This window comes from Macaca nemestrina, chromosome 5 (genome assembly GCF_043159975.1).
Source record: "Macaca nemestrina isolate mMacNem1 chromosome 5, mMacNem.hap1, whole genome shotgun sequence".
NCBI lineage: Eukaryota > Metazoa > Chordata > Mammalia > Primates > Cercopithecidae > Macaca > Macaca nemestrina.
This window is the reverse complement of record NC_092129.1, coordinates 168,495,159-168,518,645: the sequence shown is the minus strand read 5'-3', so window position 1 is coordinate 168,518,645 and position 23,487 is coordinate 168,495,159. Positions and strand designations below refer to the sequence as shown.

The 23,487-nt window shown below is 38.2% G+C and overlaps 1 protein-coding gene and 1 long non-coding RNA gene across 8 annotated transcripts in view; one reads left to right on the top strand and one right to left on the bottom strand.

The window, feature by feature from the left end:
* The window catches only part of LOC105482471 (uncharacterized), a 38,416-nt gene extending 29,235 nt beyond the window's left edge, over positions 1-9,181 (top strand). For 3 of the 4 annotated variants that reach the window (XR_987643.3, XR_011624016.1, XR_011624017.1), the window contains one exon: positions 9,051-9,181. This is a non-coding gene — a long non-coding RNA (uncharacterized lncRNA). Of the gene's footprint in view, positions 1-7,953; positions 8,067-9,050 lie in introns of those variants that run through there. The other variant, XR_987644.3, reaches the window with a different exon arrangement.
* The window catches only part of LOC105482473 (dystrobrevin binding protein 1), a 150,790-nt gene that overhangs the window by 83,221 nt on the left and 44,082 nt on the right, over positions 1-23,487 (bottom strand). For all 4 annotated transcript variants that reach the window (XM_011742584.3, XM_011742587.3, XM_071097588.1 and 1 more), the window contains one exon: positions 14,501-14,633. In XM_011742584.3, coding sequence (XP_011740886.1) covers positions 14,501-14,633 — 133 coding nt within the window. The remainder of the gene's footprint in view (positions 1-14,500; positions 14,634-23,487) is intronic.

Below are 23,487 nucleotides of genomic sequence, written 5' to 3'. Positions count from 1 at the left end.
TAGCTACATCTGTTCTCGTGACTACACATGAAGTCTGAAACTGCCAAGATTTATTCTCTAACAGACACTTTAGAGCAAAAATTTTGTTAAGTTCAATTCCTTGCCAACTCATAAGCTTAGGTTTAATTTTAAAAGAAAATGTAAGGTGTGATTACACATTTATGAAGCCAACAAATTCATAGCTCTTAGTCTGTTTTCAAGAGGTCATTGGCCTAGTATATGTGATTACATTGTAATAAATACAATAAAATAAAAATGTCAATTTACTTTCAATTAACCACCTGGGAACCATCTAAAATCTAGCATCTAATAGGGAAGGGGGAGTAAAAGGAGAAAATGGAGAAAAGAGATACAAGTTTCAGCCTTTTTTATATTTTCCATGTCTCTACTTCACTTTTTGAATAGAATAGTTACAACAACAATTTTTACTGTCCTTGTCTTCTAATTCTAATATCTGTGTCAGTTTTTAATGGCTTTGATTGACTGGTTATCTTCCTCCATATGTTCTCCTAGTAATCTTTGATTAGATACCAGACATTGTGATTTATCTTGTTTGGTGCTAGGTATTTTTATATTCCCATAAATACTCTTGAGCTTTGTTTGTAATACAGTTAATTTACTTGGAAACAGCTTGATCCTTCTGATGCTTGCTTTATGATTTGCTAAGCATGTCTGAAACAGTGTTCAGATAAGAGCCAATTACACGTCCTACTGAGGCAAGAATTCACCGAGTCCACTTCCCAACACCTCCGTAATTATGAGTTTTCCCAGTCTGACTATTGGGAAGAGGCACTGTGTAAGTGCCAGGCACTGTTAGCTCATCCTCTTGGATATTTTTTTCCCTCCTGCCTTGGATAGTCTTCTCACCTGTATTATCAGGTGAATATTCATGGACACCCTCTCAGCAACTCTCTCCTCTCTGGGACTGTGTCCTGTAAACTCCAGCTGCCTTGATCTCCCCAGATTTAACTCTTCAACTCTGAGTCTGCCAGGCTCTGCCTGGGTCTACTTCCCTGCACTGCACCCTGGAAACTCTCTCTAGGCAGGATGCAGAGGCAATCACAGGGTTCACCTCACTTGTTTCCTATCTATCAGGTACCATCACATCTCTCCTTTGTCCAAAATCTAGTGTCTTAAAAACATTCTCTCGTTTATTTTGCCTGGTTTTTCATTATATCAGGTGGGAGAATAAATCTGGTCCCTGTTACTCCATCCTGAGTGGATGCAGAAGTCCACTCTCTTTTTGTAAAGTCATTGCCTGAGGAAAAGTTCTCCTGCTCCCCTTTTCATCCAGCGTCCAAACAGACCTCTGCTGCAGAACTGCAGAAGCCAGTTACCGCCCTGCTGCTTGGCTCCTTTGGAGAAGGTGCTCTGGATCTTCTCTTCTGGTTCCAGAGCCATCTTCACCCTGAAGAATGCTGTTGGTTTCTTCTCTCCCGTTCTCAGCTCAGCAAAGCTAGGCCTGAGGGCCACACTCCTGCCACATCTCCCCTTCTCCCCAACTCGCCAGTCTCTTGGCAGGTGAGCTTGAACAGTCATTTCCTGAAGCTCAGGAGTTTGGCAGGTTATTCTCTGGAACATAGACTGGTCAAATACCACTACAGATACGCCATAATCTCTTAAATAAATCTGTTATGCTTTATTCTAAAGATTTTCTAAATATAGTCCATAGTCCAAATGTTACCAAAAAACAAAAGAAAAAAACACAAACAAAAAGAAGGACAGAGTCCCTTGGCATTAACTACAATAGATACATAAACATAAAGCAAAAAGAATCAGGACCCTTAAAATATGCATAAGCACTAAATGTCATCAGAAGCAGCAGCGACCACAACTTCCAGGAGGTGGGTTCTAGGAGACAACCAAATTTCAAAGTCTGGATAAATCAGTGAAAAATGTTTCTGGAGTCAGTATGCCCCTAAGCAGGTTTTGAATCCAACAGAAGACTATGTTAAAATTATGAGTCACTTATAATTAACAAGAATTGCTAAAATCACTGTTCTTCAAGATGTTGCTATTTTTGGAGAAATTCTGATGGTATGCTGTGTACTGAAGGGGAATGCATAAGTACTGAAGGGGAATGCATAAGGGATCTAGAAATTTGGAAATAAGAAATATTTTAATTAAATTACACACTTATGTATGATTTCAAGTATAACTAATTATTGTGAGAGAATTTCAATAAGCACTCTAAGGATTATGGTGGCACTGGAAAGATTAAAAATCTAGAAGGTTGAGATTCTATACCTTCATTTAGCTCTATCTCTAAACCTACCTACTGTCATGACTCGGGGTCTTTGTTCCCACTGTTCCTTCTGTTTGGAGCTGGACAGTCCTAGATCTTCATATGGCTGCCTTTATATTCAAGCCTCTTCTCACGTATCTTCTCAGAAGGGCCTGCCCTGCTCACCCTAGCTGAAGCAGTCCCCTCCTGCCTTACCACTATACCATCACTCCATTTTATTTCCTTCAAGGTTTATATCATTGTCTGAAATTATCCTTCTTTTTTCTTTATACGTTTATCATCTTCCTCCACACCCAGAAGAATGTAAGCTGACTCTCAAATCTCAAGCCCACGTTTCTAATTGTTAGCTAGACAATTCCATGTAAATATTTTTAAGTTCTTTATTTTGACTCATATACTAAATATCAGCTCTTCTTTCTTTATGAAAAATATATTTCCTATTGGTTACAAAAGCTTCTGCCAGGGTCCATGAATTAGACTCGTAAGGCTGTGCACTCATCTTCTGAACTATCTGACAACTTAGCTACTGGTGTGAGTACCTGTCTTCACCTATAGCCATATTCTAGCCACCATACAATGTTTTGCTGTTTATCAAGGCATTGTCCATTCCTGTCTATAAAGGCACTGGTAACAGTAATATCATTTTACATGCAGAAAAATATTTAGAAAAGCAATTTACGGGTATCTTCCCCCTACAACCACACAAGTGTCTTAGATGGCACTTTTCTCAGATAATCAGCTGAAGAGAGATGTCCTTCTTTACTTCACAAATGAAGTGGATTAAACCATCTATTCAAATGTTTCTCAAGGGTAGGTAAGAGTTATCAGAACCATCCCTAGGCTGTATATTTCCCTGTCCACTGGGAGAACCACCTGACTAGGAAGCCACTGTCACATTTAGGAATGGGTCATACTCCTGTTTTTGTAGGGGCAGGAATCTATTCTCTTTGCTGGGAATGTCTGTCAAATGAATGACAAAATATCATATATCCATTTGAAACTACAGATGCACTGGTAGAAACATCTGGGACTCAATCAGTTTGTTCCAACTTAACGTCAAAAAAGAAGACACATTTGGGTTGGTGTGGTGGTGGTGTGGGAGCCTTGGACTGAAGACTCTGGTTCTGATGCTGGCCCCTAAATAGTCTGATGACTTAATGCAACTCAATCTCCTTCTCAACTCCAAAAATTGCTGCCCTGCCCACACTATAGGCTCTGGTGGGAGCTGAATGAGAAAAGCCATAGGAACCTATTGCAGAGACTATTAGCATTGGAGGAGTGTGAAAAATTATCCTTCATTCTCCCACTCTCCCCACCTTCATCCAGTGTTCTGGCCCAGATTTTTGGGAAAGCTACAGGGTGTGCAAACATTGTTAAAAAATGCATGCACATAGGCATATCACATATCCAACTTTTTCTATCACATATTATGGTTTTCTTCAGAGTAAGAAAAGTCATTAGTGTAGTATGCATGGCATCTTGTTAAAAAGGAAGAAGATTTTTAAGCGACTCATCTCTTATGAACCAGAAAATTAAAAGTTTTTCACTAGCAGTATTTGAAAATTCCTCAAATGGTGTTATGTAGAATACTAAGTCACAGAATTTTAATATGTGTTACATGCAAATTGATTCTGTGAGCAAGTAAGTTAGGAAATGCTGAGTCAAAAAAAATTTTTTTTTTTTTTTTTTTTTTTTTGAGACGGAGTCTCACTCTGTAACCCAGGCTAGAGTACAGTGGTGTGATCTCAGCTCACTGCAACCTCCCCATCCTGGGTTCAAGCAATTCTCCTGCCTCAGCCTCTTGAGTATCTGGAATTACAGGCACCTACCACCATATCCGGCTAATTTTTCTATTTTTAGTGGAGACAGGGTTTCACCATGTTGGCCCGGCTGGTCTCGAACTCCTGACTTCAGGTGATCTGCCTGTTTCAGCTGGGATTATAGGCATGAGCCACTGTGCCCGACCGAAACATTTCTTTGTTTTTTTGAGACGGAGTCTCACTCTGTTGCCCAGACTGGAGGGCAGTGGCACAATCTTGGCTCACTGCAACCTCCGCCTCCTGAGTTCAAGTGATTTTCCTGCCTCAGCCTCCCAAGTAGCTAGGATTACAGGTGCGTGCCACCATGCCCAGCTAATTTTTATAGTTTTAGTAGAGACAGGGTTTCACCATGTTGGCCAGGCTGGTCTCGAACTCCTTATCTCACGTGATCCGCCTGTCCCTCGGCCTCCCAAAGTCCTGGGATTACAGGCGTGAACCACAGCACGCAGCAAAACATTTCTTTACCACCGGAATTTTCAGAACCTTTAGCATGCCAGTGCACACTGCAAAGCTCCATGGGCAAATGCAAAGTGTTTCTGGAGCTTATCTGATCACAAAACGTTTTATCAATGGTAACCTTTTCAGTCTAGTATTCCACGCAGAAGAATTCAGGGAATGTTATAGCTATTAAAAAATGTTTAATTCAATTTTTATATGTTGATAGTACATATCCATTCCTGAAGTCAAACAGCACCCAGGAGATGTATTTATAGTGAAGACAAGTAGTCCCTGCCTCAGCTCTCTCCACCTTTCTGCCCTGTTTTTCACAAGCAGCCAAGTTCAATTCTTTCAGTTATTTTTCCTGGTATTTACCCCTGTTATTTCTAAATAATCTGCAAATATTAATATTTATTTTTTCTATTTTAAATATTACTTCTTGATTTCCTGCTGGAGAAGATGAGAATTAGCTATTTTAGACCTCTGCTTCCCCTCAACACAAATATGCTTCTTCTCCCCCATCTCCCCAGCAAGTTTTACCACAATTCTGCTTTTAATTATTCCAATATCACATAAATACTGTTTGTGACTGAGCCATGTAGTGTATTATTTCTCTTCTTTTAAAACTCTGTTTCCCCTCAGCATTAATATCTACCTCGTTGTTGTTCGCTTGGTTTTAAAACAAACAAACTTATCTGTAATTCCTCATTAAACCCTCCACCAGGGTTTAATAATTAAGGTTATAAATAAAGAAAGGAGTCATAAAGCTCCTCTCAATATTGCCATGCCTATCAGACAATGCATTAGCTTCATTTTTTCCCCCTTGGAAACACTACTTAGAATTCTCCAGAAGGCTTTCCTGTCCCAATATGAATTGCTCGCTAGGCTTGCTGAAGCTTCTCACCACCTCCCTGGAAATTCCCTTTGTGTCTCTTCTGAACAGAATGAATCCGCCTGGAGTGACTCACCTCTGCTTGGTGCAGGCTCTTCTTCCTCTTGGGTTATTCCCTTGTGTGTGGAGCATATCCTCCAGGAGCTTCCTGACAAAGTGTTCACATCAACCACACTGGAGCCCTTGGCTGTCTGGAAATGACTTTATTTCCTCATGCTTGATGAAAATTTTGCCCAGTAAATATTCTTAGTAACCATTTTCTACTTTCAGCATTGTTGCTGAAAAGCTGATGTTCCCTTTGATTCCTGATCCTTAATATAAAACCTTTCTGAAGGTTTTTATGATCTTTATTCCTAGTGTAGTGAAATTTACAAAAATATGTATTTGACAACAGATCTTTCTCCACTCATTTTGTCAGACACTTCATGGGCTCTTTTAAACTCAAACACTCGTATCCTTCAATTCTGGACAATTTCCTTATGTTATTTTCTTAATAAATGTCTCTCCTCCTTCTCACTCCTTGATTTCTGAAACTCCTAGAACTCAAATACAGGACTTAGGAATGATCTTCACATTCTTAGTTTTTCCTCAGACTTTGTGTTCTTTTACAGGTTTAACATTATCTTCCCATGCTTCACTTGAAGTTTCCTACTTTTGCTAGCTTATTTCTAAAAGCTCTTTCTTGTTCCTTTTCTATAGCATCTTTTCTTGTTTCATAAAGACAAAATGGGTTCTTACAAGATGGTCCCATATATCTGAAGCTACTAATTATAATTTTTCAATTTTTCTTTTTTTTTTTTTTTTTTGAGACAGAGTCTCACTCTGTTGCCCAGGCTGGAGTGCAGTGGCGCGATCTCGGCTCACTGCAAGCTCTGCCTCCTGGGTTCACGCCATTCTCCTGTCTCAGCCTCCTGAGTAGCTGGGATTACAGGCGCACCCTGCCACGCCCAGCTAGGTTTTTTGTATTTTTAGTAGAGACAGGGTTTCACCATGTTAGCCAGACTGGTCTCGATCTCCTGACCTCGTGATCCACCCACCTTGGCCTCCCAAAGTGCTGGGAGTACAGGCGTGAGCCACCACGCCCAGCCTTGTTTTTAAGTTTTCTTCTGCTGCTCAGTCTCTCATTCTTCTGCAGATTTTAAAAAATATTGATTACTAGCTTACAGTCTATGTATTTCAGTTGTTTTCATTTTGGAAGCTTTCTTGATTGAATATGATTTCTCAGCTGTCCATTCGTATTTGAGTGAGGCACCAAAAGTTGATTCAAAGTTATACAGAGCATGAGCTCAGCATGAGAGGGTGGTAAGAGCAGACCTAGCTGTTTCACCACATACATACAACCTAAATATCCCTATCTGCAGGCCTTTTCTTGTGGACTGGTCAGGTGCAGTTCTGCAGATGAACCATCCATTCTTCTGCATTGGGGATGTGAGTTTGGCTGCCAGAGTTCTGGGACCTACTGGGGAAAGGGGCCTAAACAGTCTTATTGTTTACCATGCAGGCTTTCACTTAGTTCCTCTGTTTTCAATACAGTTGTACCTCTACCTGTCCTCGAATGTGTTAGAGTCAAGTCTGGAGACCCTCAGGTGCAATTCCACGTGGCCTGATGAGCTAGGGATGGGGTGATCACCTGGCTAAGTGGAGGATCAAGGGATCTTACTTCACGTATCTGCTTTCAACACACCTTCTCTTTCAAGATCCTGGTGCCTTCAATTCCTGAGCCCTTCTAGAATTCTGCGGTACACACCAGCACATATTTCTTGTCTGAGTTCCCCTCTCCAGGCACTCACATCCTAGCTTGGTGTCAGCCTTCTTGGCTTTGCTTATCAGTTACCACTTATTTATCTACTTTCCATCTCGTAAAAGTTAACGTCATTTCTCATCTAGTGTTATTTCTTTTCCATTCTTCTTATTCTTTTGAACTGTAACTTTAAAAGCTCTTTATTATCATTTTAGTGGATTTTCAGTAAAGATGACTGTTCAATCCATTGTGTTAAATGGAAGTTCTGCATCAGTCAAACCATTCTGGTGTAATTACACTAGCCTTCATCACATTTCCAGTTCTGATACCCCAGGAATGAGTAAGAGTAACAAAGAAGTAGTTTAAAATGTAAATGAAATATCTCTAAATAGCAAATGTTCTGCATGATTTATTTAAAATATATTTTAGTTAATCTATATTTGCCAAATGAAACTGCTCAACTCTGTTTTTTAACCAAAAATTTATTTACACTATGACCAATTATTAATCAGCCATATAAATAATCAGACTAAATAAATTACTTCTAAAGGGTTTCTTTTAATTAGATAATTCATCCTTTTGTATGCTGAATGAAATAGGCTAAGAGTTTCAGGAACATTATAGTTTATAAATAGATTTAAGCAATGTTTCATATTCAGTACTTCCACTATTTGTGTTTAGAGAAGCAAGTTAACTAGAACTAAGTTACATGTGATTCTGAGAGCTAAATAAACTGGTTCTTATTTGGCCCTTTAAGAAGAAAACTGTCTCATATTCAATAACCTTGCCAGAAATTATCATTATCTCTATTTTACAGATAAGAAAGCTGAGGATAGGTCATTTGCAAAAGGTCAAACAGGTAACAAGTGGCAGAGAAGAAATTCAAGCTGAGATCTTCAAGGACTTTTCACAATAATCCAAACAAATTGTATTTCTCTTAATAACTTTGAATTGAATCAGTAATGATATCAGGATTAAAATATGCCTTTAAATCACAAGTCTAATGTCTTATGAGACAATTAGATGCAAAATTAGCATTTATTAACATCTATTTTATGAAGATGCTATAAGTATTAAGAAATGTCTACATAATTTTTTAAAAATTAAATCTTGAAAAGTTAAAGTACTACTTTAAATTTCTCACCCTTGAAACTTTTCACTGAAACTCTTAGGTTTAAAAACTATTATGACATTCTACATTAATCCCTCTCATGGTATCCTTGAGAAATAGAAAATAATTTTATAATTTTAGAAAATTTGGCCTATCAGAGTATGAAATATTTACCATTATTTATAGATTTCAAGCTACTGATTATAAGCTGGTAGTTCTCAATTGGCACACTACTTTTTCTTACATATTTCAGAGCAACAGGCATTATCAACAAATCTGTTTATCACATCTAAGTTTATTTAAAAGATGCAATTTTTAAAGAAGTTTTTAAAATGCTAGTCAAGAAAGTTCCAGACTAAGCAAAGCTTTACAACAGAATAAGGTGTAAAGGAAACTGAATGGCCTGTCCAAGAGCACAGAGTTCGTTACCAACGAAGCCAGGTCCTGGGTCTTTTAACTCTAAGAAGAATGCTATTTGTACTACATAATTCTACCTCCAAAAAGACAAATATGCTGCCATTTCAATTATATAAAACACACTAAGACTCAGTAGATTTTGGTTTTTAAAGTGATGCTTTTTTTCCCAACCCTAAATTTTTGTTACTTTATTTTTAAATTTATTTTTATTTTATTTATTTATTTTGAAATAGGGTCTTGCTCTGTCACCCAGGCTGGACTGCAGCAGCATGATCATGGCTTACTGCAGACTAGACCTCCTGGGCTCAAGCAATCCTCCAGAGTACTGGGACTACAGGCATGTACCACCATGCCCAGCTAATTTTTAATTTTTTTTTTTTTTGTAGAGATGGGGTCTACGTTGTGCAGGCTGGTCTTGGACTCCTGGGCTCAAGCAATCCTCCCACCTCAGCCTCCCAAAGTGCTGGGATTACAAGCATCAGTCACCATGCCCAGGCATCATTTTATAGCACATAAATTATAATGCACTGATTAAAATATATCTAAGTCACTGGGTGAGGGTGGAAAAAAAGCAAATAAAATTTCATAGCTCCAAATCTTATTGCCTGCTTTTCTGTCTAATCATCTTAACTTGTTAAAACCTGAAATTCAATTTTATGTATTAAAGGGTGGGCATACCTCATTTTATTGCACTTATCAGATACTGCATTTTCTAAATAAATTGAAGGTTTGTGGCAACGCTGTGTTACACAAACCAGTGCCATTTTTCTAACAGCATGTGCTCACTTTATGTCTCTGTGTCACATCTTGGGAATCCTCACAATATTCCAAACTTTTTCATTGTTTTATGTATTATGGCGATCCGTGATCTTTGATATTAATGCTGTCATTGTTTTGGGGTGCCCCAAGCCCCATAAATGTTGTATGTGTTCTGACTGCTCCCCTGACAAGCCATTCTCCAATTTCTCTCCCTCTCCTTGGACCTCTCTATTCCCTGAGACAAAACATATTGAAATTAGGCCAATTATTAATAATAACCCTACAATGGCCTCTAATTATTCAAGTGAAAGAAAGAGTCTCACATCTCTCACTTGAAATCAAAAGCTAGAAATAATCAAGCTTACTGAGGAAGGCATGTCGAAAGTCAAGACAGGCCAAAAGCTAGGCCTTTTGCACAAAATGGTTAGCTAGGTTGTGAATGCCAAGGAAAGGTTCTTAAAGGAAATTAAAAATGCTACTCCAGTGAACACATGAACGGTAAGAAAACAAACCCACCATATATGGAGAAAGTCTGAGTGGTCTGGACAGAAGATTAAACCAGCCACAACATTCCCTTCCTTAAGTTAAAACCTAATCCAGAGCAAGGTTCCAAATCTCTTCAGTTCTATGAAAGCTAAAAGAGGTGAGAAAGCTGGAGAAGAAAAGTTTGATGCTAGCAAAGGTTGGTTCATGAAATTTAAAGTAAGAAGTCATCTCCATAACAACAAAGTGCAGGGTGAAGCCGGAAGTGCTGATGTAAAAGCTGCAGCAGCTTATCCAGAAGACCTAGCTACGATAACTGATGAAGGTGGCTACGCTAAACAGCAGATTGTCAAGAGACAAAACAGACTTTTATTGGAAGAAGATGCCATCTTCTTCATAGCTAGACTTTCATAGCTAGAGAGGGGAAGTCCATGCCTGGCTTCAAAACTTCAAAGGACAGTCTCATTCTCTTGTTAAGGACTAATGGTGACTTTAAGCTGAAGCCAGTGCCTCATTTACTACTCTGAAAATCTTGGGAGGCATCCTGAAAATTCATAGAATTACGCTAAATCTTCTCTTCCTATGCTGTATAAATGCAATAACAAAGCCTGGATGAAAGCACATCTGTTTGTGGCATAGTTTACTGAATATTTTAAGCCTACTGTTCAGACCTACTGCTCAGAAAAAAAAAAAAATCCTTTCCAAATAATATTGCTCATTGACAATGCACCTGGTCACCCAAGAGCCCTCACGGAGATGAACAAATAGATCAATGTTGTTTCATTGTTATGAACACAACATTGATTCTGCAGCCTGTGGAATAAGGAGTCATTTCAACTTTCAAGTCTTATTATTTAAGAAATACATTTTGTAAGGCTATAGCAGCTGTAGATAATGATTCCTTCAATGGATCTAGGTCAACTGAAAACCTCTGGAAAGCGTTAACCATTCCAGATGGCATTAAGAACGTTCATAATTAATGGTAGGAGGTCAAAATATCAAACATTAGCAATAATTTTGAAGAAGTGGATTCCAACCCTCATGGATGACTTTGAGAGGTTCAAGATTTCTGTGAAGGAAGTAACTACAGATGTGGTAGCAATAGCAAGAGAACTAGAATTAGAAGCGAAGCCTGAAGATATGCTTGAATTACTGCAATCTCGTGATCCAACTTAAACAGATGAGGAGTTACTTCCTATGGATGAGCAAAGGAAGTGGTTTCTTGAGAAGAAATCTACTCCTGGTGAAGATGCTGTGAACATTGTTGAAATGACAAGAAAGGACATAGAATGTTACATAAACTAGTTGATAAAGCAGCAGTAATGTTTGAGAGGATTGATTCCAATGTTGGAAGTAATTCTACTATGGGTGAAATGCTGTCAAACAGCAACACATGCTACAGAGAAATCTTTCCTGGAAGAAAGAGTCCATCGATGTAGCAAACTTCACTGTTAAGCTATTTTAACTAAGATATTGCTACAGCCATCTTAACCTTCAGCAACCACCACCTGATAAATCAGCAGCCATTACCATAGAGGCAAGACCCTCCACTATCAAAAAGACTACAACTCACTGAAGGCTGATGATCATTAGCAATAAGGTATTTTTAATTAAGGTATGTACATTGTTTTTTAAGACACAATGCTAGTGCACATTTAATAGACTACATACAGTATAGTATAAACATAACTTTTATATGCACTAGGAAAGCAAAAAAATCATGTAATTAGCTTTACTGCAGAATGCAGTGGACTGGAACAGAATCCGCAATATCTTAAGGTATTACTAGGTTTCCAACAATTAAATTTCAACACATCTTGATAGAAAAATTACAATAGTCATATAATTCTTGTATTATGTAGCTAAAAAGCAATGGGCTATTTAAATATATAGAATACCCATCTCTTTATAGCTACACGAGTTAATAATACAAGTTAGTCAGAACTTGCAGCCACTGACAGAGCACTTAGCTGGTGCCAAGCACTATTCCAAGCACTTTACTGATTCCCTAAAACCTTATAGCGTACTGTATTGTTATTATCCCCACTTCACAGACAAGAAAACCACCTTCTAGGGTCACATGACCTGTACCCAAGCTGTCCAACCTCCTGCAAAAATTTCCTCTCAAAATTCTAAGCCTTCCTACCATGTTCCTTGAAACTCTTGTTGTATTACAAACATATTTCCATGCCTAACTTCTTTACAACAGAATGTCTCTCTAACTTTTCATTTAACAATGAAGACTAGCCTGAGCATTTCTACCTCTGCTACCTTCCTCTTAAGCAAAGTTCCTCTTTTCCCACGCCCACATATCAGACTGGAAATGCCCTGGGTCACAAGGTGCACCCACTCATTCAAAAGTCCCTTCTCCAGGCCGGGCGTGGTGGCTCACGCCTGTAATCCCAGCACTTTGGGAGGCTGAGGCTAATGGATCACCAGAGGTCAGAGGTTTGAAACCAGCCTGGCCAACGTGGTGAAACCCCATGTCTACTAAAAATACAAAAATTAGCTGGGCATGGTGGTGTGCACCTGTAATCCCAGCTACTCGGAAGACAGAAGAAATGCTTGAACCCAGTAAGCAGAGGTTGCAGTGAGCCGAGATCACGCCATTGCACTCCAACCTGGGCAACAACAGTGAAACTCTACCACAAAAAAAAAAAACACAAAAAAACTCCCTTCTCTGACAAGAACTCCATTCTTTTTTTTTTTTTTTTTTTGAGATGGAGTCTTGCTCTGTCGCCCTGGCTGGAGTGCAGTGATGCAATCGTGGCTCACTGCAAGCTCTGCCCACCGGGTTCACGCCATGCTCCTGCCTCAGCCTCCCGAGTAGCTGGGACTACAGGCGCCCGCCACCACATCCGGCTAATTTTTTGTAACTTCAGTAGAGACGGGATTTCACTGTGTCAGCCAGGATGGTCTTGATCTCCTGACCTCGTGATCCGTACGCCTCAGTCTCCCAAAGTGCTGGGGTTACAGGCGTGAGCCACTGCGCCTGGCCAACAACTCCATTGTTTATGCTGCCATATGCCCTCCTACAATCTTTGTGGGACAAATGAAATGTATAGAAAGCACCTCTGGAAAATTCACATACGTACAACCTTTTGCAAATAATCTGTTCCATGGCCTCCCTGGAACTCTTCTGAAGCTCTTACATTTACAGCCTCCACACAACCCATCTCCCATCTCTGCCCGGCAGTCTCTCAAAGTATGGTCCACAGGCCACCCATATCAGAACCACCTAGAAGGTGTGTTTAAAACTATTCTAAATTTAAACCGTTCTAGAGGCTTATGGAATAAGGTGTCATTTCAACTTTCTCCACTGGAATTAACTTTAGAATGGACTCCCCAAGGACGGAGCCCAGGAAACTCCATTTTAAATACTCTCCCCAGGAGATTTTTATGGCTCATTAATATTTAGTGCCCATCTCTAAGTATATATGACCCTGACTGAGAACTTGTGTTCTAAAATACTCATTTCTATTCATTTCTGTCTCATCCCTTGGCCTCATTCTAGAAGACTTTAACATCAATACAACAATCCACCTCACCTATGTATTAGCTTCCTTGGGGGTGGGGGGAGTGGTATATTAGTGACCAGCTCCTCCTGTCCATGATAGCAACCCACTCCTGTTATTGTCACATTCTAGACCCAGAACAACCCCCTTATCAGCACTCCTAACACCAAGAGTGTACTCTGTCCAACCTATCCATCTCCCTCTCCCACCAAATCTGCTCTTGGGCCACAGCCAGACCCAATCCCATGACTTCTGCCTCCTCCCAACTAGCAAAGCCCACCTCCAGCTTCTGTTCTGGAGGTGCCCAGTACAGACAACAGTATGTCTCATGCCCTCTGAGATTGACTCCCCACAGCCTTCAGAAATACCGACCCTGTACCTTCCATCTCTGAGATGCCACTGTAGGACTTGGGATGCCAGAGCTAGTCTAGCAGGTTATTACCCTTAGACTCCTTTTCCATCTCCAGTTCAGGTTGGCCTAGTGATAATAGCTATTATTATAACTAATATTTACAAAGCACTAACTGAATTAGGTAACAATTAATTCATTTAATCCTCATAACTCTATGATAGGGGTACATCATTATCCCCATCATAAACCAGTGACACTGAGGCTAAGAGAGATAACATAATTTGCCTAAGGTCCCACAAGTAGTGTGTGACTGAGCTGAGATTCGAAGCCCTCCAGCCCCTTTCCACAGCCTGAGCTCAGGTTCCTTCCCTTCTGCTCTAGTAATGGAGGAGAAGAGCAAGAAAAGAAAAGAGCAACCCAGTCATTTGCCACTTGGAGAAAACTAGCTCAGGGCTCCTATTTTTCTGGAAAACTTTGCCCTGTGCTCCACTCCTTCATCTTTATATTTGAGATTCATGTTTTACCCTCTCCTGAGCTTTTTATAACTCATCTCCAAAAGATGGCAACAGATAATGGTTTTTAAAAAAAGTTTTGGAAAGCTTGTTTATCAGTTTTATGTTGAAACCTTTGTCTTTTATCTGCCGGGACTTCTAAAGAGTAGCATGTAAAGTAATATGGAAAACTTAGAGACTGAAAATGAATATGGTGGCAAAGTTTTCAAACTCACCTCTTATTTTTCTTGTAATTCTCCAGTTGCTGGGATTGCATATGTTTGCATCTTTCTAATTCACACTGCCCACATAAGTCTTCCAGATGCAGCAGGTTGTTCTCTACCTCCTCAAAACTCGCCTCTAAATGAGCTGAAAGTATATAAAAATAAACAAACTTCGAAAGTCAGAATCCTTGATCATGATGAATACAGAAAGTATCAAAAAGGTAAAAGTTTACATTGTTGAGATTGTTTTGCATTTTTAAGTACTTTTTATTAAACTTTCTTGACGCAAAAGAAAACATACTGGCCAACATTAAAACATAATTCAAATTATCTTTTTTGACATTTCAAGCATTATCAAGAAATAACTTTCCTAAATACTTATTAACCACGAAGACAAAGACATGGAGAAACATTATCTTGATTAATGTAATGCTCTATCCTAATGATCCCATATACCACATGTGAATAACCAATTTTCACATAATAAGAATATGACAAAATATAATTAACATATATTATACCTAACCTAACCTAATTATACCTATACTTAACTAACTTAATATCTGTGTTTCTAAATTATGTTAGCATTTGTTTTGCCTCCAGCACATCACATACACAAATCTTCAAGGCACAGTAGATATGCACAAATACCTGGTAAGCATGGGTTACCAGGCTACTCAGTGGTTGGGTGAGGAAGTGACTTCGCTCTGCCTGTCAGGTGACTAGTCTTTCACCGCTCCACTCTGCTGCTAGGCCACAGAGCCTTGCAGCTTTATTGGAACATGAAGATCACCCACTCAAACCTTTCACTGAAAAGATTCAAGACTAAAGCCTAGAAAAACAAATACAGTGCCTTGCCCAAGCAAGCTAGTGAAGGGCCACACGGCCAGTGAAGGGCAGTCAGGAATCCAAACTGAATCCCTCTCATATTACACTGATTTCCAGTTGATAGGATGCTAAGTACACTGAGATTGTAGGGGCAAGGATTAGTTGTTTTCTCATATGAAAGAAAAGCTTTTGAGGTCAAACATTTGAGAACTCAGAGCCTCATAACTAGTTATCTATTATTCACTGATATATATATGGCAGCCACTGGGATACAAAGATGAAAAAGACAGTCCTGGAGCTCAAGGAGCTTACAGGAGAGGGGAGACATATTTCAATAGCAACAGAGCATGACAGAGTGAGGTGCCGTAGGAACTCAAAGGAGTGGCATCTAACACAGATGAGGGAAAGCTCAGCAAGAAACGATTCCCAAGCCAGGAAGTAACAGTGATCCAGCGGGGAAGGGAGGAACAAGTTGGCTCTGCGGCCTTCCAGTCTTGGGTTCATTTAAACGGCTACAATATAATTCCTTCATTTACGTACTAGCTTTTCATATGACTTTCTAAACCAGCTTTCATAGCATTTAGGTTTGAGACAAACTCCTCAAATTTCAACTGACACTTACAGGTTTACTGTGATGCAAATGTTTGCCTGTTTTTGGAAGTCCTAGAGAGAGCAATTAGGCACAAGAAAGAAATAAAGATATCCAAATAGGAAAGGAGGAAGTTGAAATGCCCGTTTGCAGATAACATGATCTTATGTAGAGAAAACTCTAAAAGTGCCAGCAAAAAAACTTTTAGAACTTGATAAATAAATTCAGTAAAGTTGCAGGATACAAAATCAACATACAAAAATCAGTAGCATTTCTATACACCAACGATGAAATTGCAGGGGGCAAGAAATCAAGAAAGCGGCCCCATTTACAATAGTTACAAAAAATTACAATACTTAAGAATAAATTTAACCAAGGGAAGGAAATAGCCAGGTGCGGTGACTCACACCTGTAATCTCAGCACTTTGGGAGGCTGAGGCAGGAGGATCCCTTGAGCCTAAGAGTTCGAGACCAAGGGGATGAAAGATCTCTACATGACAAACTATAAAACACTTATGAAAGAAGTTGAAGAAGACACAAAAATGAAAAGACATCCCCATGTTCAAGCATTAGAAGAATATTGTGAAAATGATCATACTGCCAAAAGTGATCTACAGATTAAATGCAATCCCTATCAAAACACCAATGACATTCCTCACAGAAATAGGAAAAAAAAAAAATTCTAAAACTCATATGGAATCACACAAGACCCTGAATAGCCAGAGTAATCCTGAGCAAAAATAACAAAGCTGGAAGCATCAGATTGTCTGACTCCAAAATATACTACAAAAAGCTATAGTAACCAAAACAGCATGATGCTAGCATAAAAACAGACATGCTAGAACAGAACAGAGAACCCAGAAAACCCAAAAATAAATCCACATATTTATAGCCAATCAGTTTTTGACAAAGGCACAAAGAACATTCATTGGGAAATACATGGTCTCATCAATAAACGATGCTGGGTTAAGTGAATATCCATATGCAGAAGAATGAAACTAGACCCCTAACTTTCACCCTAGAAAAAAATCACCTCATAATGGATTAAAGACTTAAATGTAAGAGCTGAAACCATGAAACTACTAGAAGAAAACATACGGGAAACATTTCAGAACATTGGTTTGGATAAAGACTTTATGGAGAAGACTTCAAAGACACAAGTGACAAAAGCAAAAATAGACAAACTAGATTACATCAAACTAAAAAGCTTCTGCCTGGAAAAAAAAAAAATCAAGACTGAAAAGACAACCAGCAAAACGGGAGAAAATACCTGCAAACGACTCATCCCACAAGGGATTAATATCCTTTCCTTTGAATATATCCCTAGTATAGGACTGCTGGCCATATGGAGTTCTATTTTCCTTTTGTTTTGTTTCAGAGGAACCTCCATACTGTTTTTCATAAGGGCCCCACTAATTAAAATTCCCAAGAAATTCTTATACAAGGAACCCAAACAATTCAACAGCAAAAAATAAAAATTAAAAAAAAATCCTATTAAAAAATGGGCAAATGAACCGAATAGACATCTCTCAAAAGAAGGTACATGAATGGCCAACGGGTATATGGAAAAATCTTCAACATCACTAATTATAAGGGAAATACAAATCAAAACCACAATGAGATAACATCTCACCCTAGTTAGAATAGCTATTGCCAGATGGAAATAACAGGCACTAGGGACTCCAAAAAGGGGGAAGGGTGGGAAGGGACAAAGACTGAAAAACTACCTATTGGGTACGACGTTCACTATTTGGGTATTGGGTACACTACAAGCCCAATCTCTTCCAATATGCAATACAGCCAAACAACAAACAAGCACTTGTACCCCCTTACCCCCAAAAGTAATAATAAAAAAATAGCTATTACCGAAAAGACCAAAAACAACAAATTCTGGCAAGGATGCAGAGAAAGGGGAGTTCTCATACGCTGTTGGTGGAAATTTAAATTAGTATAGCCATTATGGAAAACAGTATGGAAGTTCCTTAAAAAATCAAAAGTAGAACTACCATATGACCAGCAGTCCCACTACTATGGGGAATACAGCCCAGGGAAAGGAAATCAGTATCTGGAAGCGTTATCTGCACTCCCATGTTCATTGCAGCTCTATACACAATAGCCAAGACATGAATTCAACCTAAGCATCCATCAATAGATGAATGGATAAAGAAAATGTGTTACATATAAATGATGGAATACTATTCAGCTGTAAAAAAAGATTTAAGTACCATCATTTGCAGCAACACGGATGAGCCTCGAGGAAGGTATGTTAAGTGAAATAACCCAGGCACAGAAAGATAAATACTGTATGTTTTCACCCATATGTGGAAGCTAAACACATTGATCCCAGGGAAGTAGAGGGTAGAATAGTGCTTACTAGAGGCTGCTGGGGAGGTGGGCAGTAGCCAAAGTTAACAGATACAAAATTACAGCTAGATAGGAAGAATAAGTTCTAGTATTCTATAGCACTGTATGGACAGTATAACAATTTACTGTATATGTTCAAATAGCAAAAGAGGGGATTTTGAATGTCCCCAACACAAAAAAATGGTGTTTGAGATGGATGTGCTGATCACCTTGATTTATTACACACTGTGTACATGTATCAAAAATCACACTGTGCCCTATAAATATACACAATTGTGTGTCAATTAAAAATAATAATAAAAGCAAAAAATACACAAAAACTTTAAAATTTTTAAAAGGAAAGACAAGGCAGAAACTGGGAGAAAATCTTTGTAGAACATACCTGATAAAGGACTGATATCCAAAATATTACAAAGTACTCAATTTGCAACTGAGGGACAGTCTACAAAATATCTGATCACCATGTCTCAAAAAATTGTCATGGTCATCAAAAACAAAAACGTTTGAGAAACTGTCAGAGCCAGAAGGAGCCTAAGAAGACAAGATGACTAAATTTAATGTGGTCTCCTGAATGGGATCTTGGAACTGAAAAGAATTATTAAGTTAAAAAAATTTTCTTAAAGTATGAATTTTTATTAATGAAGATTTTATTTTTAATCTTTGTTTGATCCAAACAGCTGTTAGATAATCCAGAAGTGTTGACATTTTGTCTTTTTATCCTCCTCTCAAGTATTTATCCTTTGAGTTACAAATAATCCAATTACATTTTTTATTTTAAAATATACAGTTAAGTTATTATTGGCAATAGTCACCCTACTGTGCTATCAAATAGTAGGTCTTATTCCTTCTTTTTTTTTTTTTTTGACACTTTCTAATATCCTGAATTTTAACTCTACGAAATATTTGTGCTTATAAAAACTCCCTCTCCCCTCTGCTAGGGTATAAGGCTTAAAAACATGAATATGGTGGGGGGGAATAAATTTTATTTAAAAGTGAAAATATGGTGACAAGCAGTTTAGCAGTTTTCTTCAGACATTTTAGGTACTGACTTTTATCATACTGATATATCACTGTAAACCACTGGTAAATCTGGAAACGGCTAATAATAATGTAGTTCAGGGTGGTTTTGAACCTAGCTTCAGGGGCCACATCAAACAGCTACTATATGTGATTATGGAACGCTTAAATGAAACAATTTGTAAAATCTAAATTTTAGCCAATAACTATACTTAAGATTTTTAAGAATGTCACAAATGGTACATAAAGAGTTTATATGGGGGAATCAGGCAAAACGATGTACTGCCATTTACATATATATATATTTTTGTAGAGACGAGGCCTCGCTATGACCTGGCTGGTCTTGAACTCCTAGGCTTGAGTGATCTTCCTGCGCTGGCCTCCCAAAGTGCTGGAATTACCGGTGTGAGCCACCACACCCAGCCTACATTGTTTTTTGTTTTATTAAATGAAAAACTGACTAGGAGATTCAGCTTGGGAACTAGTACTCCCAGCACTAAAGAAGCAATACTCAGTTCATTCTATTATAACTAGTCTGACAGGGTCTTAAAATGTATAAAAGACTATCATAGCTAATAGGATTATGTAAAAGGTTGTTTCACTTTGATTAGTGATAAAAACTAGAATAGTTAAATTTAATATAGACTCCATTTAACTCTAAGCTACTTGGTGCATTCAGTATCATGCACGTATGCTTAGCATATGGGGGACTGGTTAAGAGCTAGGCTTTGAAGCACAAGCTTAAAAAACCCAGCTCTGTTCCTGCCAGATGAGATGCAATGTGATATCCTCGTCTGTGAAGAGAGAGCTAACAACACATATCTTGCAAAGCTGTTAAAAGGATTAAATGAGCCAAAGTACCTAAACTTAATACTTGACAGTTAGTAAATAATTAATGTTTGAATATAAAAAAAATAGAGAAAATTTTTAGATTAGCTAAGTTTTATATTTAATAAAAGTCATTTAAAACTAATAATTTCATTGACCAGTAATGATTATGATGTAAACAAGATCTATGGATCTATTAGATCAAAATGTCAACAACATTTTCATTTTTACCTTACAAACTTACACACCTATAAGTTATTTTCCAGACTATATTCTTAGACTTAAGATCTACTGGTAAAAGGAATGAAATTTCAAATGATTTTTCTGAAAAGAAACTATGTAATGGAGCCAACAATTATTCTATGCTGGAAAATGTGTATGTTCTTTTTACCTTTTTAATCTTTATCTGGACAGATGGCAATTTCCATTTAGATTCTAGCTCTGTTGGTTGACTACAGAGCTAATGAGGCCAGGAACTTAAATGAGGTTGATCTCTAGGCAGGCCAATTAATTTCTCATGGACAGAAATTCTGTTCTAGGTACAAATTGTACTTGCTGCCCCAGTCACTCTTTTGTTAATAACGTGGGGACCAGATGAAAACATGTAAGTGGTTTATCAACCTGGAATTCCTAATGAGAAACACACTGAACATACTTCTGAATAGGACAGCATCATGCTCTTGTGCTGAATGACAAATTTAGACTAAAAATGCTTGAAATAGTCAGTGGTCCTTTGACTAACACCAAATTCATATTTATGTTCTTCCTTTTAAAAAGCTTCACAGGCTCCCAAACCCTTTCAAGTTAAACTCCTTATCATTCAGAGACCTACTGCTCTCTGGCCACAAACTGTGTTTACTTCACTTCTTTCCTTCACATATTCTACATTACAGCAAAACAAGATGAGTCCTGCACGTTGGTGCCTCCTCCTCCTTGCCTCTGCTTGTCCCTAACCCCGGCCTATCTTTTCAGGATTAGACCAGTGGCAGCCCGCCCTCCTCCCACAGGGCTCCCTTCCTCTTCTGTGCTTCCCCAGACCTTTCAGCCTCACACAGGACTCACATTCTGACTGGTATCATCCAACTAGTTGTGTCCTCTCATCTCTCTCAGGAATCAGTAAGGGCCTTAAAGGTGCAGACTGTATTTTTGCTTCTTTGCTATCCCCTAATAACTTGCCTGTTGAATTCAATAAAGAATAATTGCTGGTGATAGAATGATTCTATTACTCTAACATGTAAAATAACCAAGAAGGCAAATCTATTCCTGGTCATCTAGTTTAAATATTAAGAGATTATGCCAAATTTTGTAAAAGAATAAACATAAGCAAGGAACTTAGAAAACATTAAACAACATGATGATACCTTTTAGTATATTAAACCAGGTCACATTATCAGTGACTTAAAACAGAAGAAGTGATGAAAATTTTCCACTCTAACATTAGTAGACTTGAAATCAGTAATAAAATATAAAAGAATTGGTATTAAAAAAATTTTCATCCCTTCTTAAAAACTTAAAAAAGCTCTTCATATAATAATGACAAGTACATACATAATGTGTATTCTGAATATTTTATGTTGAATTTAAGTCGGCAGAAATTTAATTTTCCTGTCACAGCCTGCTCATTTCCTGTTGCAAAACAAGTTGCATACATGAGTACATTTGGTAACCAACTTAGGATGCATATACATAAAATACTAGCAGGCCTCCACGGACACAAATATACCTTTACAACAAGCTCAAGTCTCACCATTTTGCTCACTATAACAACAGCATATGTCTCATTTAGTGATCAGTGGAAGAGATAGGTAGAATTTTATTGTGAAAAGCCATCTGGGAATGCCTGACAGCTGCGCAAAAAAGAGCTTCACAAATCTTTGTGAGAAGGCCGTCCCAGAGGAAAAACAATTCTGTTTGGAATTTTTCTTTGTGCCATTTGTTTCAAATACATATTATCTGTAGTGTAACCACTAATATATAAAGAATGAAGCTGCACAGTAAAATTATTTCCCACTTAATGAGTTCTTTTCTAACAAAATAATTAGCCTCATGGAACAAAGAAATCTCCTTTGGCTGCAAACCCATAGGTCACAGAGGCCAGGTACTGAAAGACCACAAGACTCTTCAAATGCTTACGTTACACTTTTATGTACTAAGGTAATAAGGTAACGATGGTATGAATAAGGAAACTTTAAGAGGTACATTAACTTGCAAAAGCCATTATGGAACAAATGAGATCTATGTAGTAGCCTAAAAGATGTCTAAGAGAATTAATGTGCCTCTCGAAGGGTCTAACCTCAGAAAGGAACCTGGACATACGATAATCTAGTTCATGAAAAACCAACAGAGCTATGATAATTTCTCTGTTAGATGCCCTTTAAAATTCTGTACAGAAGAAAGCAAAATAATACTATATCAGGCTAGGTCAAATCAAAAGAAAAAGACAAACTCAGTATATGGCTGCCATTCTCTTATATCTAAGAATTGTTATCTAAGAATTAACAGAATCTTCTGGCTGGGCACAGTGGTTCAATCCTGTAATGCCAGAGCTTTGGGAGGTTGAGGCAGGAAGATCACTTGAGTCCAGGAATAGTTTGAGGCTGCAGTGAGCTATGATCACACCACCGTGCTACAGCCTGGACAACAGAGTTAGACTCTGTCTCTAAAAAAAATTAAAATTTCAAAACAAAAACAAAACTCAGAATCTTCTGTTCTAGATGAAGGGAACAGTCTTTTTAAAATAGGTCATATAAAATAAACTAAGAAATAGAATTCAAAGACAAGGCTTTAACATTTTTGAATTTCAACAAAGGAATAGGATTATACTACCCTCTAGTGGAAGTTCAAGAGAATTCAGTATATACTTTTCAAACATATTTTTCCAGTTTTATGATTAAAAAGCACCGTGGTTTTTCACAGAATAAAAACATTCCATTGTATGCTTACACACTTTCAATGTACAGAATACTAATATCACCACATTGAATGTTGTGGTTTTGCATTCTAAACTGTTTTGCAGCACAAGCTAAATTGCATAACTTCCATCCAAACCCTCCTGTCACAGAATAACGGTTTTGTAAATTCACAAAGGCTAGAGAGGTCCCCATTAGAATGTTGACATCTTGATGGCAGATACCCACCCTTGTTCACTGCTGTGTGTCCAGAGTCTGTACACAGTGTGTAGTGCGTGGCAGATGCCCAGCATGTACCAGGCACTGTGCTAAGTGGTTACGTTTATCATCTCATTTAATCCTCCAAATACCTACGAGACAGGTATGCTCATCATCATTTTGCAGACAAGCAGACTAAAGCTTGGAGTCGTTGAGAAATCTGCACAGTTCTTAAAGTGAGGAAGTTGTAGGACTGGAAGCCAAAC